Source organism: Cebus imitator, unplaced genomic scaffold (assembly GCF_001604975.1).
Source record: "Cebus imitator isolate Cc_AM_T3 unplaced genomic scaffold, Cebus_imitator-1.0 Scaffold75, whole genome shotgun sequence".
Taxonomy (NCBI): domain Eukaryota; kingdom Metazoa; phylum Chordata; class Mammalia; order Primates; family Cebidae; genus Cebus; species Cebus imitator.
Window position 1 is genome coordinate 7,083,369 of NW_016107390.1, and position 17,273 is coordinate 7,100,641.

General features: G+C 39.8%; 1 protein-coding gene across 1 annotated transcript in view; it reads right to left on the minus strand.

Moving 5' to 3' along the window:
* The window catches only part of FMN2 (formin 2), a 383,202-nt gene that overhangs the window by 208,946 nt on the left and 156,983 nt on the right, over window positions 1-17,273 (minus strand). Inside the window, exon 8 of the mRNA XM_037739857.1 lies at window positions 10,254-10,341. Coding sequence (XP_037595785.1) covers window positions 10,254-10,341 — 88 coding nt within the window. The remainder of the gene's footprint in view (window positions 1-10,253; window positions 10,342-17,273) is intronic.

Consider the following 17,273-nt stretch of genomic DNA (forward strand, 5'->3'; position numbering starts at 1 on the left):
AGGAATCTTTTTGCTAAAACCACACCTTTTACGCAAAGTAGTTCAAGGTCAAAGTTGACGTGATTAATTACGGGCTCACAGGAAGTGCTCTACAGTCAAACTTGGGCTCTACCTCCATGCATGCTCCGTGTGGTCCTGGACAGTTCCATTCACAATCACCCGGTGATCGTAAGGAACAGATGCAGCATGACGTTGATGTTTTAGCTGATGTCTCAGCACACTGAGCTGAGAGGAGGGAGAAAGGCCTCGAGCTGCAGTGGGCTGTCCTCAGGCTCACAGAGTCGCCCTTCTAGTAGGGGTCAAGAGGGTTTCCAAAACAAATACATGATGCTCAATTCAGATAGTAAGTGCAATAAAGGAAAAGAATAACCATATGCAAAGCTCATGGCATCGGTACAATCCCAAGTATTGTGTTCTTTCTTCCCATAAAAGTATCATCAAAAAGTCCAACTGTGGAGCCATGTCATTTAAAATATGAGCTAAGTTCAGCCCCAGTTTTTTGCTGAGCCTGTAATAAAAGACATTATAATTTATTTGACCTTGATCTAATAATCTATGTGTGGCTTCAAACGACATATGAGGTATTTCTTTTTATAAAAAACTCTAGGTAATGAACTTATATTTCAAATTAAAACAAATTCACATATTAAATTTCTGAGAGTAGGTTTTTATGAAAGCATGCTATCTCACATGTACTTTTCTCCACTACAAGGCTACAACTGATGAAAAGGTTACACAGGCTCACTGGAGCCTACTTTCTTCTCAAATTTCTAATTCTAAATGACTACATTTCAATGAAAACCATTCACTAAACCTCCCAATAGCATTTAGTGCCTTTTTAATGTCTCAATAAATATAATAAACAGGCCTTAAAATTCTATATCCCATGTGAGGAAAACACGTTAAAAAAAGTTTTTAAAAAATGGGGGCATGAAGCAATTTCTAAGCAAGCCTTATAAACTTGAGTTTCATAAAAAAATCAGACACTGAAAAGCCTAGTGAGGAAAAACAACATTGCTTACACTGAGACTAATTTTTGAGAATATCACAAAAATAAACAAATGATGATGGATGAACTTTCTTATGGTAATTAATAGGCAAGTGAAAAAGCCTGTGTCTCCAGGAATGAAGCCAGACTCTATATGAAAAGGACCTGGAGTTTGTAATATACAACTTATTCCGTAGAAAACTTCGTATGATTCAGTGGCAACCCCAGCAAGGTAAAAGAAGCACTAAATGTGTAGGCTATCCAAATACAAGCAAACAGTCACCAAACAAACCATCCTGCAAAGTGCCTAGGGGTCAAAAGGTTATTTCCAGATTTTTAAAGAAGTATTCTTGTGCTTTAATTATTTATTTAACATATCCATCATCTCAAATGTTTCAAACACTCTTGTTTAGCTATTTTGAATTATACAATACGTCATTATTAACCAAAGTCACCATGCTATGCAATAGACAAGCAGAACTTATTCCTTCTATTTAAATGTGACTTTGCACCCACTGACCAAGTCTCCCCTTTCCCCATCCATCCTGTCCCCTCAGCCTCTAGTAACCACCACTCTACTTTCTACTTCTGTGACTTTTTTAACATTCCACATATAAATGAGATTGCTATTTATTTTTTGCTTGTTGAATTGTTTAAGTTCCTTATATTACTAGGTGCTGGATAACAGACCTTTGTGGAAAGCATAGTTTGCAAATATTTTCTCCCACTCTGTAGGTCGTCTGTCTCCTCTGTGGAGAGTTTCTTGTGCTGTGCAGAAGCTCTTTAGCTTAATTAGGTTCCACTTGTCAATTTTTGTTTCTGCTGCTATGACTTTTGAGGACTTAGTCATAAATTATTTGTCAAAGCCAATGTCCAGAGAGGTATTTCCTAGGTTTTCTTCTAGAATTCTTTTTTTTTTTTTTTTTTGACAAAGTCTTGCTCTGTAGCCAGGCCAGGGTGCAATGGCACAATCTCAGCTTACTGCAACCTTCGCCTTCTGGGTTTAAGGGATTCTAGTGCCTCAGCCTCGTGAGTAGCTGGGATTACAGGTAAGTGCCACCACACCCAGCTAATTTTTTTGTATTTTTAGTACAGATGGGGTTTCATCATGTTGGCCAGGATAGTCTCAATCTCCCAACCTTGTGATCCGCCCACCTTGGCCTCCCAAAGTGCTGGGATTACAAGCATGAGCCACTGCACCCAGCCTTTTCTATGACTCTTATAGTCTAAAGTCTTACATTTAAATCTTTAATCCATCTTGAGTTAATTTTTGTATGTGGTAAAGGTTGCGGGGGGTCAGGGGGAGGTCCAGTTTCATTCTTCTGCAAATGATTAGCCATCTAGCACCATTTATTAAAAAGGGAGTCCTTTCCCCATTGCTTATTTGCATTGATTTTATTGAAGACGGATAACTGCAGATGTGTAGCTTTATTTTTGGATTCTCTGTTCTTTTCCATAGGTCTATGGAATACCATGCTGTTTCAGCCACTGTAATAATAAATTGTTCTACCAAAAAGACACATGCACTCACATGTTCATCACAGCACTATACACAATAGCAAAGATTTAGAATCAACCTAGGTGTGCATCAGTGGTGGACTGGATAGTGAAAACGTGGCACATATACACCATGGAACACGACACAGCCAAAATATGAACAAAATCATGTCCTTTGCAGTAACATGGATGCAGCTGGAGGCTATTTAAGTGAATTAAGGCAGGAACAAAAAAGCAAATACCACATGCTCTAACTTATAACTGAGAGCTAAACAATGGGTACACAGGGACACAAAGATGGCAACAAAAGACATGGGGGACTCCCAGATGGGGGAGAAAGAGGGACAAAGATTGAAAAACTATTGAATACTCTTCTCAGTACCTGACTGAGAGCACCAATCAAACCCAAAACCTTAGCATCATGCAATATACCCAGATAACCAAACCTACCCATGTACCCCTGAATCAAAAATAATAGTTAAATTATTATTATTATTATTTTATTTCTTTGAGACAAAGTCTCACTCTGTCACCCAGGCAGCTGGAGTGCAGTGTCGTAATCTCGGTTAACTGTAACCTTTGCCTCTGGGGTTCAAGAGAGTCTCCTGCCTCAGTCTCCCAAGTAGCTGGGACTACAGGCATGTGTCACCACACCCAGCTAATTTTTGTAGTTTTAGTAGAGACAGGTCTTCACCATGTTAGCCAGGCTGGGCTCGATCTCCTGACCTTGTGATCTGCCCTCCTCTGCCTCCCAAAGTGCTGGGGTTACAGGTGTGAGCCACTGCGCCTGGCCAAAATTATTTTTTTTTTAAAAGGAAGTAACAGGTTCTGGATTCTACTCCCTCCTTTTGTCCCATGGGCAAAGGCTTATCACAGCGCCTGTTCAGAGCAATGAAAAAAGGGAAAAAAATTAAAGAAAACCTTTAAGTTATCTCTCTCAATGGTTGCCCTAAGTCTGAAACACCTCCAAAGCCTACACACACAGTTCATTTCCTAAGAAATGCAGGAATAAAACATTGGTTGAGTACTTAATATGGATGTGGGTGTGTGTACGATAAGAACTCACTTAGCCTTTTGAACTAATAAGAAAACTGTAGACTAGAGGGATAAAGTAATTTGCCTAGGTTTATTCAGCTAGTCAGTGGCAAAGCTGAATTCAAATCTGCCTTGGACAGCTTGGGCGGCCATAACAAAATAATACACACTGGGGTGCCTAAACAGAAATTTATTTTCTCATAGTTCTGAAAGCTGGGAAGTCTAAGATTTAAGGTGCCAGCTGATTCTGTCACTGGTGAGAACTCTCTTACAATAATAAACATTTGTATATCTAAACGTATCTAGACCTAGAAAAAGTAATGTGATACACCACAACCTAGCTAGGTGATAGGAATTTTTTAGCTCCATTATAACGTTATGGGACCACCATCACATACGTGGTCTGTTGTTGGCCAAAATGTTGTTATATGGCATATGATTGTATTTCATTTATCTTTGCTTGGTTCAATCAAGAGCAAGGAACTCTGTTAATAATTTTCTTAAAAGAAACTTTTCCTCGTTTAATTCACAGATGTGAAAAAATTTCATAGTCAATATGCAAACTGCAAAATTTGTGTAAAATGATACAATAATAAAGACAGTCTGATAAATTTATTTTCAACTCTAAAAATGAAACAACTGGTAGCCAAAAGAAGTATGCCTGTTTGCCAGTTTTGTTTTTACATATGTTGCATGTTCTAGTTTTATTAGGTAACCCATGCTTCATTCAGTAACAAGCTAACACACTGCCCAGAGCACAGAGCCCTGAACTAAGAGTCGAAGAAACTGGATGCCCATTCTGGCCCTGTGGAGGTGAAGAACTGGGCAGACTTGATCTATAAACTTCAATTCCCTCCACTATGAAGTGGGAATTCACCCCTCTCCTCTGGACAATTTTATACAACTATCACCGATAATATTAGAGGGAAGAAGGCAGAAGAAGTAAAGTTCAAACCAATAGCTAATTCCATCTCTTTGAATACTAATAAAAAGATATGATTATGAAAGATCATAGATTATGTATCCTGTTAAAGAAAATGTGGCACATGTACATCATAGAATACTATGCAGCCATAAAAAGGATGAGTTCTTGTCCTTTGCAGGAACATGGGTGAAGCTGGAAACCATCATTCTCAGCAAACTAACACAGGAACAGAAAACCAAACACTGCATGTTCTCACTCGTAAGTGGGAGCCGAACAATGAGAACACATGGACACAGGGAGGGGACCATCACACACCGGAACCTATTGGGGATGGGGGGCAAGGGGAGGGATGGCATTAGGAGAAATGGCGAATGTAGATGATGGGTTATGGGTGCAGCAAACCACCATGGCACACATATACCAATGTAACAAACCTGCATGTTCTGCACATGTATCCCAGAATTTAAAGCATAATAAAAAATAAAGATAAAGGATATGTATCCTGTATGCCGATAACAGTTCTTTTTTTTGATATCTGCTACATTAGGGCAATTTCTTCCTAGACAATTATCAGAATAAGGCTTCCCAGCTTTGAGCCCTTTTGAGGGAGGGCAATGTCAAATCGAAACAGCAGCAACATGACAAATTCCAGTGATGAGTCTTAAGTAACACTGAGATCTCACTGGTATTTCTGATTTAAATCTAAAAGCCATGTGCATTGTCCTTGTAAGGTACCCCTAACTATATAGTTTTAAATAAACTGAGAAAGCAATCATTGGGCTTAGATATTAAAGACTCCGTCTCAAAAAAAAAAAAAAAAAAAAAAAAGAGAGAGAGAAAAGTTTTCACTTTACACTTGTTATCCAAGCAATATATCAAAAACATCCTTTTCCGCTCTTAAAGTTATCCCAGTTAGGATGATAAATTATATGGTATTTCTATCTAACCATGACATTATGGGGGGATAAAGCTGAACTTTATGGAACTGCAAATTCTTTTGCAGCTACTACTATCTATGAAAACGGACCTACGATCTGTAAAGGGCACACTAACCCCTGAAATACGGACCAAATGAAGCATAAAAGTTCAATCAATTTTCAGGACTCCATGTTTGGATCCCCTTCCACGAACACTCTCTTGCTCGTGGAAGCTGTTTTTCTCTCTCCTTGATTTTCCCTCTGGAGTCCCCTTCCACACTCTCTCGTGGAAGCCTAAACTCCATCTCTCTCTATTCCCTTCCACTCAGTGTGGAAGCTGCTTTCCTCCCTTGGATTCCATCTTTCTGGATTCTCTCACTCAGTGTGAGAGTTAACTGTTTGTTTCTCTCCTTCTCTGGTTTCTCTCTCTAAATAAATCACTTTCTACAAAAAAAAAAAAAATTCAATTTTCATGAAACTGAACTACCACTATGAAGCTGGAGGAGACCCTTATAATATCAATTTATGGGAATAACAGGCTAGAATTATTTGAAATCAATCCCCCCACTAACAACAACTAAAAATGCTGAGTAAAACATATGTAAAATACCATAAAGACAGCAAAGAGCTGACAAGATAATAAAGACTTACAGTGCTAAACCAAAGGAAGAACCAACTCATCTCAGAGAAGGGACCCAGCCCACAAACTGCTTTTGCCCTGAGTGTATTTGCCTGTCCTAACAAATAGGAACTTTCTCTTGACAATTTCATGGTGCCAGGGGCCAAATATCAAAGCCCAGAAGCCACTCAACATAGAGATTCTAGACATGCTCCACAATGAAATGGGACTCAATGGGCTATACTGACAGGGAAACTAACCCATGCCATAGATGAACAGTGGGCACTGCCTGAAGTGACCCCCAGAGCTTGATTCACGGTGATCCTAAATCCACAGTGCCCTCAGGCCCTAACACACACACACAAAAGCGTAAATCTTCTCTGGAAGGCACTTTCATCTCAGACTTCAAATCACTGTAAACCACAGAGTAAGATTTTTCACAGGTATTATAAGTGTAGGCCAGTTTGAATGTTACCAAAAGACGCACTACTGCATTCCAGCAGCTCAGGCCTTCCTTGTAACTTTTAAAAACTAACGCACACACACAGTTAATTATTTGAGGATGCCTCCTTACATCTGCTGTGTTAATAAACTTAGTCAAGAACCTGATCTCTTCACCCCTCTCTGCCTTTTGAATGTAAGTGTTGCCGAGAATGCTCCACATCTGTTATTGTGGAAATAACCTGTGTTCAAATAAGAGGCTGCGCAAGTGGTGGTCAGTAGGTATGGTAGCAGGCAGGGTTAGAACTTCCAACACCAAGAATCCAAACCCTACACACTAATTACTCTAATGGAGCGCTCTGAAATACAAACATTGCAAAGTAAATGCAACCCTAGAGTACTGACAGCAAAGAAGAGAAGGAGAGAAATGATTCTTGCTGTTTATTACATATACTTTGTCTTAGAGAAGCCAATGCTGGTGGTAAGAAAAGCAGAATCTTGGAGAAGCAGCTTATCTGAATGAAAACAAAAAGTACTGGTTAATGAAGGGGCCTGGGTGCAAGTTCAACCTGTTCCATTAAGGAGCTGCATGATACTGAGAGGGAAACTGGACCACTCACAGGTCTTAGTTTGCCTGTCAATAAAAATGCCACAGAGCCAAAGCAAGACTAAGCAAAAAGAACGGATCTGGAACCATCTCATTACCTGACTTCAAACTATACTACAAGGCCACAGTCACCAAAACAGCATGATTACTGGTATAAAAATAGGCAAATACACCAATGAAACAGAATAGAGAACGCAGAAATAAAGCCAAATACTTATAGCCAACTGATCGTTGACAAAGCACACAAAAACATCAAGTAGGGAAAGGACACCCTGTTCAACAAATGGTGCTGGGATCACTGGCAAGCCACATGTAGGAGAAGGAAACTGGATCCTCATCTCTCAGCCTATACAAATATCAACTCAAGATAGATTGAGGACTTAAATCTAAGACTTGAAACTATAAAAATTCTAGAAGATAACATCGGAAAAACTCTCTAGACATTAGCTTAGGCAAAGACTTCATGACCAAGAATCCAAAGCAAATGCAACAAAAACAAAAATAAATAGGTGGGACTTAATTAAACTAAAGAGCTTCTGCAGGGCAAAAGGAACAGCCAGCAGAGTAAACAGACAACTCACATAGTGGGAGAAAGTCTTCACAATCTATACATCTGACAAAGGATCAATGTCCAGAATCTACAAGGAACTCAAATTAGCAAGAAAACAAAAAATCCCATCAAAAAGTGGGCTAGGGACATAAATAGACAATTCTCAAAAGAAGGCATACAAATGGCCAACGAACATGAAAAAATGCTCAGCATCACTGAGCATTTTTATTCCTCCCACCCCCACAAAAAAACGAATGATCAGGGATATGCAATCAAAACCACAATGCAATACCACCTTACTCCTGCGAGAACGGCCATATTTAAAAAAATAAAAAAATAATAGATGTTGGCATGGATGCAGTAAACAGGAAAGACTTCTATGCTGCTGGTGGGAATGTACACTAGTACAACTACTATGGAAAACAGTGTGGAGATTGCTTAAAGAACTAAAAGTAGAACTACCATTTTATCCAGCAATCCTACTACTGGATATCAACCCAGAGGAAAAGAAGTCATTATATGAAAAAGATACTCACACACACATTTATAGCAGTACAATTCGCAATTGCAAAAATACGGAACCAGCCCAAATGCCCATCAATCAAGGAGTGGATAAAGAATTGTGGCATATTCCATATGATAAAATGCTACTCAGCCATAAAAAGAAACAGATTAATGGCATTCGCAGCAACCTGGATGGAATTGGAGAGACTATTATTCTCAGTGAAGTAATTCAGGAATGTAAAACCAAACATTATATGTTCTCACTCATAAGTAGGAGCTAAGCTAGGAGGGGGCAAAGGCATAAGAATGACACAATGTACTCTGGGGACTTGGGGGAAGCGGGGGAGGGGTGAGGAATAAAAGACTACAAATCGGGTTCAGCGTACACTGCTTGGGTGATAGGTACACCAAAATCTCATAAATCATCACTAAAGAACCATGTAACCAAATGCCACCCATTCCCCAAAAATCTATGGAAATAATAACGTGTTTAAATGATGCTGGAGGGCTAGATAAATTCTGTGGCCACTTTTACATCCAAAATCAATGATGTTTATGCTTCTGTGGATTTCTCAGTGGAGGCACATCCTGAGAGAAGTCAAGTTTACTCTAGAGGCCACAAGAGATTCACACATGTAAATCCTGGTTCCAGACAATACACCAAGGCAGAGCAGGACTTCACCTGCAGAAGGGCACAACCTCTTGCTGCTTTACACTTGGAAGGTGGCCTTTTTAAAAAAAAAAAAAAGTGCACAGGGTTTCAAAGGGACTAAAGCAATCACTTCACATCCTAATGGGATAAAGTTTATGCATAATTCTGTATGACCCTTCAACTACTGCCTTTCATGCCATGTTATTGCTAGCGTTGCATGTGAATCAAGCACATTTTCAATGAACTCTCACTGGCTTTACCACAGACACAGATGTCAGGCGGACTTCCTTGTTCATAAGGTTCTCATTATTAACTCAACCCGAGTTGAATATTTGACTGAAGGAAAGAACCATATCATTATTTTCAGATTTCATTGTATGACTTAACTGGGCTACATGTGCCAGCTTTAGAAACATCAAGTGCCGCCTGGCGCCAGCCTTGGCCTCCTCTTCTATGACTATTACCCCAAATGTTTCAGCTTGAGGAAGTCTCCTCCCCATCAAAACAATTTAATAAAAACTTAAATTGTGATTAAGAGTTACTCATCAATTGACAGGGCATACCATGCTTGTGCTATTTATGAATTATCCCACACAATATTTTAAATCCAACAAATAGAATCCACATTCATTAAGGGGTAAGCTAAAAAGCCAGTTAAATGCTTTCGTGATGTATAAATTCTGTGTTATTCTTGAAACCATATTTCTTTAATAGGTAAACTGGCATTCCATTGGGTAATTCTGCTTTAATTCTATTCTTAGGATCTAGGCAGCTTAAGGGATACTCCAAATATAAATTTAATTCCTCTATTCACCTTTGGGTGGTATCTCTCAGCATATCTGCCATCCAAGGATATGGCATGAGAATGCCCATCAATTGTATGATAGAATTCAAGCATTAAAATATTGACTCTAAAGCTATTTATAAAATGTTAAGAACCACTCCAATTCCAAACAGAAAATATTTCTGTTCATATGTTGCAATCCTCACTCCCATGTGAAGGTAGTAGGAGACGGAATCCTGGAGGGGGTCATTAGGCCCCAAGAATTCTCATGCATGGGATTAGTCCCCTTATAAAACAGACCCAAGAAAACTCTCTTTCCTTCTTTCTGCCAGTTGAGGATAGAGGGAAACAGCTGCAACCTGAAAGAGGGTCCTCACCTGAACTGAATATGCTGGCCTCCCTTTCTTGAACTTCCAGCCTCCTAGAACTGTGAGAAACGAATTTCTCTTATTTATCAGCCAATAGTCTGGGGTACTTTGTTATGGCAGCCAGAACTAGGATAATAATGTCATGTGAGAATTAGACTCTTAGTAAAGTATATAAATAATGCCACAGGCAAATTAATAGAAATCCTTCCAGAAACAATCGTGGGACGTAGCTTGATCACACTTACGGGGAATACGCTAACCTTAGTCTATACAGAAACTCTAAGTTTGAAATAACTTTACCACCAAACATCATATTCTTCAGCCCAAATGTTAATATTCAAAAGCTAAATTTTTATTCACACTTACCATGTTGTATGTCTTTCATATCTAAATGAAGACTAGACATTAGTATTCCAACTGCTTGTGATCTTTTGTTGCTTAATAACTTGACCACCTGCTCAAGAAAGTAAAAGGGGAAAATGTTAATTTGAACTCCAACATGCTTACTAGCATTTCTAGAAGTCCTAAATGAAGAATAAATTAAGAGAAAATATCTTGTGTCATTACCTAAGTATTCAAAAAAGTTTATTTTTTTAATGTTTGAAGAGAGCTTTTGGGTTTTATGTCACAAATCTTCAAAATCCACCATTTTCCTCCATTATTCTCATCAGCCTCAAAGACACGTTTTATAACAAGTCTTTTGAGAGCCTGATCTGTCAACAAGTAAAATTTCTAATGGTCTAGGAAGTTAGTCTGGTCTCTCTGTAAAATCAGGATTACACATAGGATCATTTGCAGCCTGAGAGTTGAAGTGTTCTTTTTTTTATGTGAAGCCTTAAAACACAACAACGAGTGAAGGGCAAAATAAAAGCACACACATAGAGAATCTGTCAGATTAGTTTGGTTGCACCATAAAATTTTTTTAAAATGTGCTTTCATTTGGGTCACATAGAAAGTTCTGCTAGATTAGTCTACTATTAAGAATATCATTTTACTTTGTGACTTTGTATAACAGTTGGGTATGATTATTTTATTACTATTCGAATTGACCCAACTTAAACCAAAATGGAAGGCAGGGTCCACAAATGCAAGAGCAGTTAGGTCAGCGTCATTTCTGATAATAGAGAATCTGCTAGGTTAGTTTGGTTGTATTACAAAACAAAGAAATATGCTTTCATTGGGGTCACATAGAAAGCTCACTGCTTTACTGGAAACTCCTCTCATTCTGCATTTGACCCACATTTTATGGAGAACTTTCCAAATAATTAACAGAGTAATACAAGTATCAAATTAAAAAGGCTTCATCAACACAGTCTCAAGTCTGGATTTCCAGCAAGTCTGGAAGAATCAGGGCACATGAACCCATGGGAAGGTTTTCCTAAAACAGAGGTGGGTAGGCTGTTGTAGAGCACATAGATATTTTTTGACCATGTTTTCCAGACAACAGCATTACTAGGAAATCCCGCTTATGAAACTCATCCCAGGCTCTGATCGTGTGAAGGGCAGCATTTTCTATTTACTCCCAGTATTTTGTTGTAAATGTGCTTAGAAAAACAATGGAAGAAAAGGAAAGAAAAATGATTCTAGACAAATTACCGGAAGTGACAGCTGCCCTAACAGTTATTGCATTTATGGACCCTGTCTTCCATTTTGGTTTAAGTTGGATCAGTCAGGATAGTAATCAAATAATCATATGTAACTGTTACAGGAAGTCACAGAGTAAAACAATATTCTTAACAGCAATAAGAGCACTCTTGGTTCCCCAGCATGAATGGGGGTGGGGAACAAAACAAAACACTTTCAGAAGGGCCAACCCCCAAAGCCATCCTGATCATTTCTTTTTTTCTTTTCTTTCTTTTTTTTTTTTTTTTTTTTNCCTCACTCTTTTGCCCAGGCTGGAGTGCAACGGCGTGATCTTGGGTCACTGTAGCCTCCGCCTCCCGAGTTCAAGTGAATCTTGTGCCTTAGCCTCCTGAGTAGCTGGGATTACAGGTACACACCACCATGCCCAGCTTTTTTTATTTTTATTTTTATTATTTTGAGACTGAGTTTGGCTCTTGTTGCCTAGGCTAGAGTGCAATGGTGCGATCTCAGCTCACTGCAACCTCTACCTCCCGGATTCAAACCATTCTCTTGCCTCAATTTCCCGAGTAGCTGGGATTACAGATGCCCACCACCATGTCCAGCTAATTTTTTTTTTTTTTTAATTTTTAGTAGAGACAGGTTTTCTTCATGTTGGTCAGGCTGGTCTCAAACTCCTGACATCGTGATCTGCCTGCCTCGGCCTCTCAAAGTGCTGGGATTACAGGCATGAGCCACCACGCCCGGCTTATTTTTTTCATATTTTAGTAGAGACAAGGTTTTACCATGTTGGCCAGGTGGGTCTTGAACTCCTGACCTCAGGTGATCCACCCACCTTGGCCTCCCAAAGTGTTGAAATAACAGGCATAGGCCATTGCTGTCTGGCCCCTCCCTGATCATTTCTGAAAGTCTCTGTGGTAGGGGACAATATCTCCCAAAAGGTGCTGCTTTTGCAAGACAGCAACAACATATAGATTTTGATTCTAAATTGACTCTTTAAACATTTTTCTAAATTCCACCTAGAAAAATCAGGTTAAAACTTGAATATCCATCTATCAGTACAGCAAAGTATTTCTAGCCATAGCATTGTCCTCTTCAGAGTTTAGAAAACAGGAATTTAATATCAAAGAAGCAGAAGGTGTACACTCTCTCCTGAAAACCAGTTTCTAACAACCAGTCAATGCAATCTGGGCCCAAACCTGCTGCTTGACAAAAACCCTTTTATTAAGGTTTTCTATCACTTTCTGGTTCCTCAATGCAATAGGCATGTTTGAATCTGTGTATCATCATTTGACCTCCCTATAGTATTGACATGTTGATGACACTCTTATAGAAACTTTTTCCAGGGCTCCTAACATTTCTTCTCGGTCCTTTTGAAGATGAATATTCTGATTGCACCTTAAATGTGTGCATATCCCAGAGTTCTGTTCTCTGTACCTTACTGTCTTCACAAACAACCTATAATTTCTCCTGTAGAATTGTACACATCTGCATCTTCAACATGGTCATCTCCTTTCCTAAAAGACATCTCCATTTAAACTACCCACATAATCTCAATTTGACATGTCTAAAATGACATACACAACAGCTCCACCCTATCAACACCAGCCGGCTTCCTCTCCTTTAGGCTATATATTGAGACAAAGGTACCACGGTTCTTCATCCACCTACCAACATTAGGAATCTAGAAGTCAATCAAGACTTCCATCTCCCCTTCACTGGCATACTCTGGTCTGATATCGAGTTCTGTTAATTATAGCTCCCCTGTATTTGTGGAAACCACCCCTCCTCTTTAACTCTATTTTCAGCATTTAGTATTTTGCATAGATAAATGCAAAAGATTTCTGATTGGTCTCCCAAACCACTGGTCCAGTGGTTCTCAAAGTGTGTTCCTTGGGACAAATGGGCACCATTATCACCTGGGAAGTTATCAAAAATCCAAGAAAAAGTTAGAGGGGAACTTCAAGCTGGCTGACTAGAGGCACCTGGTGCCCGCCTCCTCCACAAACAAGAACCGAAATAGCGAATAGATAATTGCAGCTCAAACAGATCACATAAGCAAGAACACTGGAATTCAAAAAATAAGTGACAGGAAACATGTGAGGCAAAGAAGAAGGAAGTAGGCAGTCTGCTCAGCCAGGATCCACTGGGAGCCTACAGAGGCTCTCTAATGTGATAAAAGGTTCTCCAGACTCCCTCACATGGAAAAAGTTAAGTGAGTGACCCCAGCAGCCCACATTTCCACCACAGACGCCTGCAATCCTAGTCATGGGAGAACCCCTAGACCCATACAGGCCCTGAGACAAACGCAGGGATCTGCCGGGAGATCATGCAGCAGCACGCCTCTGGAGAGGGGCTCACACTGAGTTCCACTCACCTGCTGTGTTATAAACAGTTACAGCAAGGCACTATTTTGAAATGCCAGCCCCCACCAGACTGCACTCTGCCCTAAGGCCCAATAGCCCCTTCATCTCCACCTCCCTGGGGCTCCCTTGACATCCTCTAAACACAGCCAGGGCCAAAGCACAAGCCTTTGCCAATGACCCTGCTGACCCTAGTAGCAAGGCCGTCCTGAATTTAAGAGCACCCTGAGGATGGGGTACCTCACTTGCCTCTGCCATATGGGGCCACAGCACATACTTCCCCAGTCAGCTGTTTATAACTGCTGCCATGCTATCTCCACCCTCTCCAGCAGGGCCTCAGGGCCACCATGCAGTCGTTGCCACCCCCACCCAGCCATTCTGCTGGAGGCATGGGGACCACCCCTAGCCTGCTTAGCACAGCCAGCACCCACATGTACCACCAGAGAACAGGAATACTTAACCAAGTTAAAACCCACCCCACTGCCCCAGTGGGGTGTGCCCAAGCACACCATCCAGAGGCTTGGGAATGGCCCTGCCCCATTCACCACCACTGGCACCTGAGCACTCCTTCCAGGGGCCTGAGGACAAACCCACCCAACTTACCTAACACCACAACTAGCACCCACCCACTCACACCATCCACTCACCCATGCCACCTGCAAGCGTTGATACTGCCTGGCCTGTCACAGTCACTGCCAACACCAGTGCAAACTATTTGGGAGCCTAAGGGTTGTCTCACCACTACTACTGCTGTCACCAACACCATGCCCACTGCCTAAGGGCCCAAGGACCCTCCCAGCCACCCAGGCCACTGCTTTCACTGCTGGCATCCAAGCAAGCCACCTGGGGGTCCAAGAATTGGCCTGTCTGAATCCACTAATATCAGGGCCAGCATATGCCACCGTAGGACCAAAGGACCGGTATGCTCAACCTGCCACTGCCACCTCGAGCACCTGCCAATGATTGAGGACTGGCCCACCTAGCATCCTCATCCCCAGGAAAACTTTACCACAACCTCCACTAACAACCACACCCTAAGCCACTGAGGAAATTACAAGCACTGCTGACCCTTACAAATGAAAAAATCATACAGAGACTAAACTGCTGGATTCACCCAGAATCAAAGCCAAAGTGCTATATCAAACCAACATCATAGATACATGTTCAGGAAAAAGTCCTCCCCTATAAAAGCAAATTCAAAAAAATTGTAATAAGTAGCTGCTATACCAGATGCACAGATATCAATGTAAATCATCAATAAACATAATAAAGCAAAGAGATACTATAGCTCCAAAGGAACATAATAATTCTCTAGCAACAAATTCCAATGAAAAAGACATTCATGAAGTTCCAGAAAAAGAATTCAAAAATAATGATATTAAAGAATCTCAGTGATATACAAAACAACTCACATGAACAATACGAAGAAATTAGAAAAACAATTTAGAACATGAATGAGAAATTTATCAAAAAGATAGATATCATAAAAAAGAATCAAATAGAAATTATGGGATGGAAGAATTCATTGAATAAAATACAAAATACATTCGAAAGCTTCAACAATAAACTAGATTAAGCAGAAGAAAGAATTGTAGAACTTGAAGACAGGTCTTTTGAAATAACCCAGTCAGACAAAAATGAAGAATAAAGAATAAAAAAGAATAAACAAAGACTACATCACACATAGGATACCATAAACCAAACAAATATTTAAATTTTCAGTGTCCCAGAAGGTGAAGAACAAATGAAAGGGATAAAAAACCTGCTTAATGAAATAATAGCTAACAAATTCTTAAGTCTAGTGAGAGATTTAGACATACAGATATAGGAAAGTCATGAATCTCCAAATTCAAAAAGGTCTTCTCTGTGGCACATTACAGTCAAACTGTCCAAAGTCAGAGGCAAAGAACAAATTCTAAAAACAACAAGAGATAAGCTATCAACAGATAAGCAAACAGCAAGAGGTAAGCGAACCCCCGTCAGAATAACAGCTGACTTCTCAGCAAAAACCTCACAGACCAGGAGAGAATTGAATGATAGAGTCAAAGAGCTGAAAGAAAAAAAACTGCCAGCTAAGGATACTCTTCCCAGTAAAGTTATCCTTCATAAATGGTGGAGAAATACAGATTTTCCTGGACAAGCAAAAGTTGAAGGTACTAATCACCAATAGACTGAGCCTACAAGAAAAGCTTATGGGAGTCCTACAGCTGCAAGCAAAAGAATGATATCTACCATCATGAAAGCATGCAAAAGTATAAAACCCACTGATAGAGCAAACACACAAATAAGGAAGAGAAAGGATTCAAATGTTGCCACTATAGAAAACCATAAAACCACAGTGATGAACAATAAGAAAAAAAAGAAAGAAACGGAAGATATCCAAAGCATCTCAAATCAATTAAGGAGGCTGGGAGCAGTGGCTCACACCTGTAATCCTAGCACTTTGGGATGCTGAGGAAGGCGGATCACCTGAAGTCAGGAGTTCAAGACCAACCTGGCCAACATGGTGAAACCCTGTCTCTACTAAAAATACAAAAATTATTCAGGTATGATGGCGAGCACTTGGCATCCCAGCTACTTGGGAGGCTGAGGCAGGAGAATCACTTTAATCCAGGGGGCAGAGGTTGCAGTGAGCCAAGGTTGTGTCACTGCACTCCAGCCTGGGTGACAGAGTGAGACTCCATCTTAAAAAAAAAAAAAGAAATTAATTAAGGAAATGACAGGAATTTGCCCTTACATATCAATAACTTTGAATTTAAACAGATTAAACTTTCCACTTATAAAGAAGATAATAATAATATGATAAAAGGTTCAATTCAGCAAGAGGATACATGTACCCAACAACAGATATATAAATATATAAAACATATTATTAGTTCTAAAGGGGGAGACAGACTCAAATACAGTAATAGTAGGGGACATTAACATCACACTCTCAGTAATAGTAGGATCATCTAGACCGAAAATTAACAAAGAAACCTAGGATTTAAACTGTACTTTAGACCAAATGAACATAACAGACACTTACAGAAATTTCATTCAACAGCTATAGAATACACATTCTTCTCATCATCACATGGAACATTCTCCAGAATAGATAATATGTTTAGACACAAGAAAGTATCAACAAATTTTAAATGTAAAAATCATATCAAGTATCTTCTCCGATCTCAATGCAATAAAAGTAGAAATCAACATGAGGAACTTTAGAAACTGTATGAATACATGGAAATTAAACAACATGCTCCTCAACGACTGCTGAGTCAAGGAAGAAATTAAGGAAGAAATAGAAAAATTTCTAGAAGCAAATGAAATTGGCAACATAAAACACCAAAACCTATGGGACCCAACAAAAGTAGTGCCAAGAGGCAAAGATTATAATAATAATGCCCACATCAAAAAAGTAGAAAGATCTCAAACAATCTAACGACGTGCATCAAGG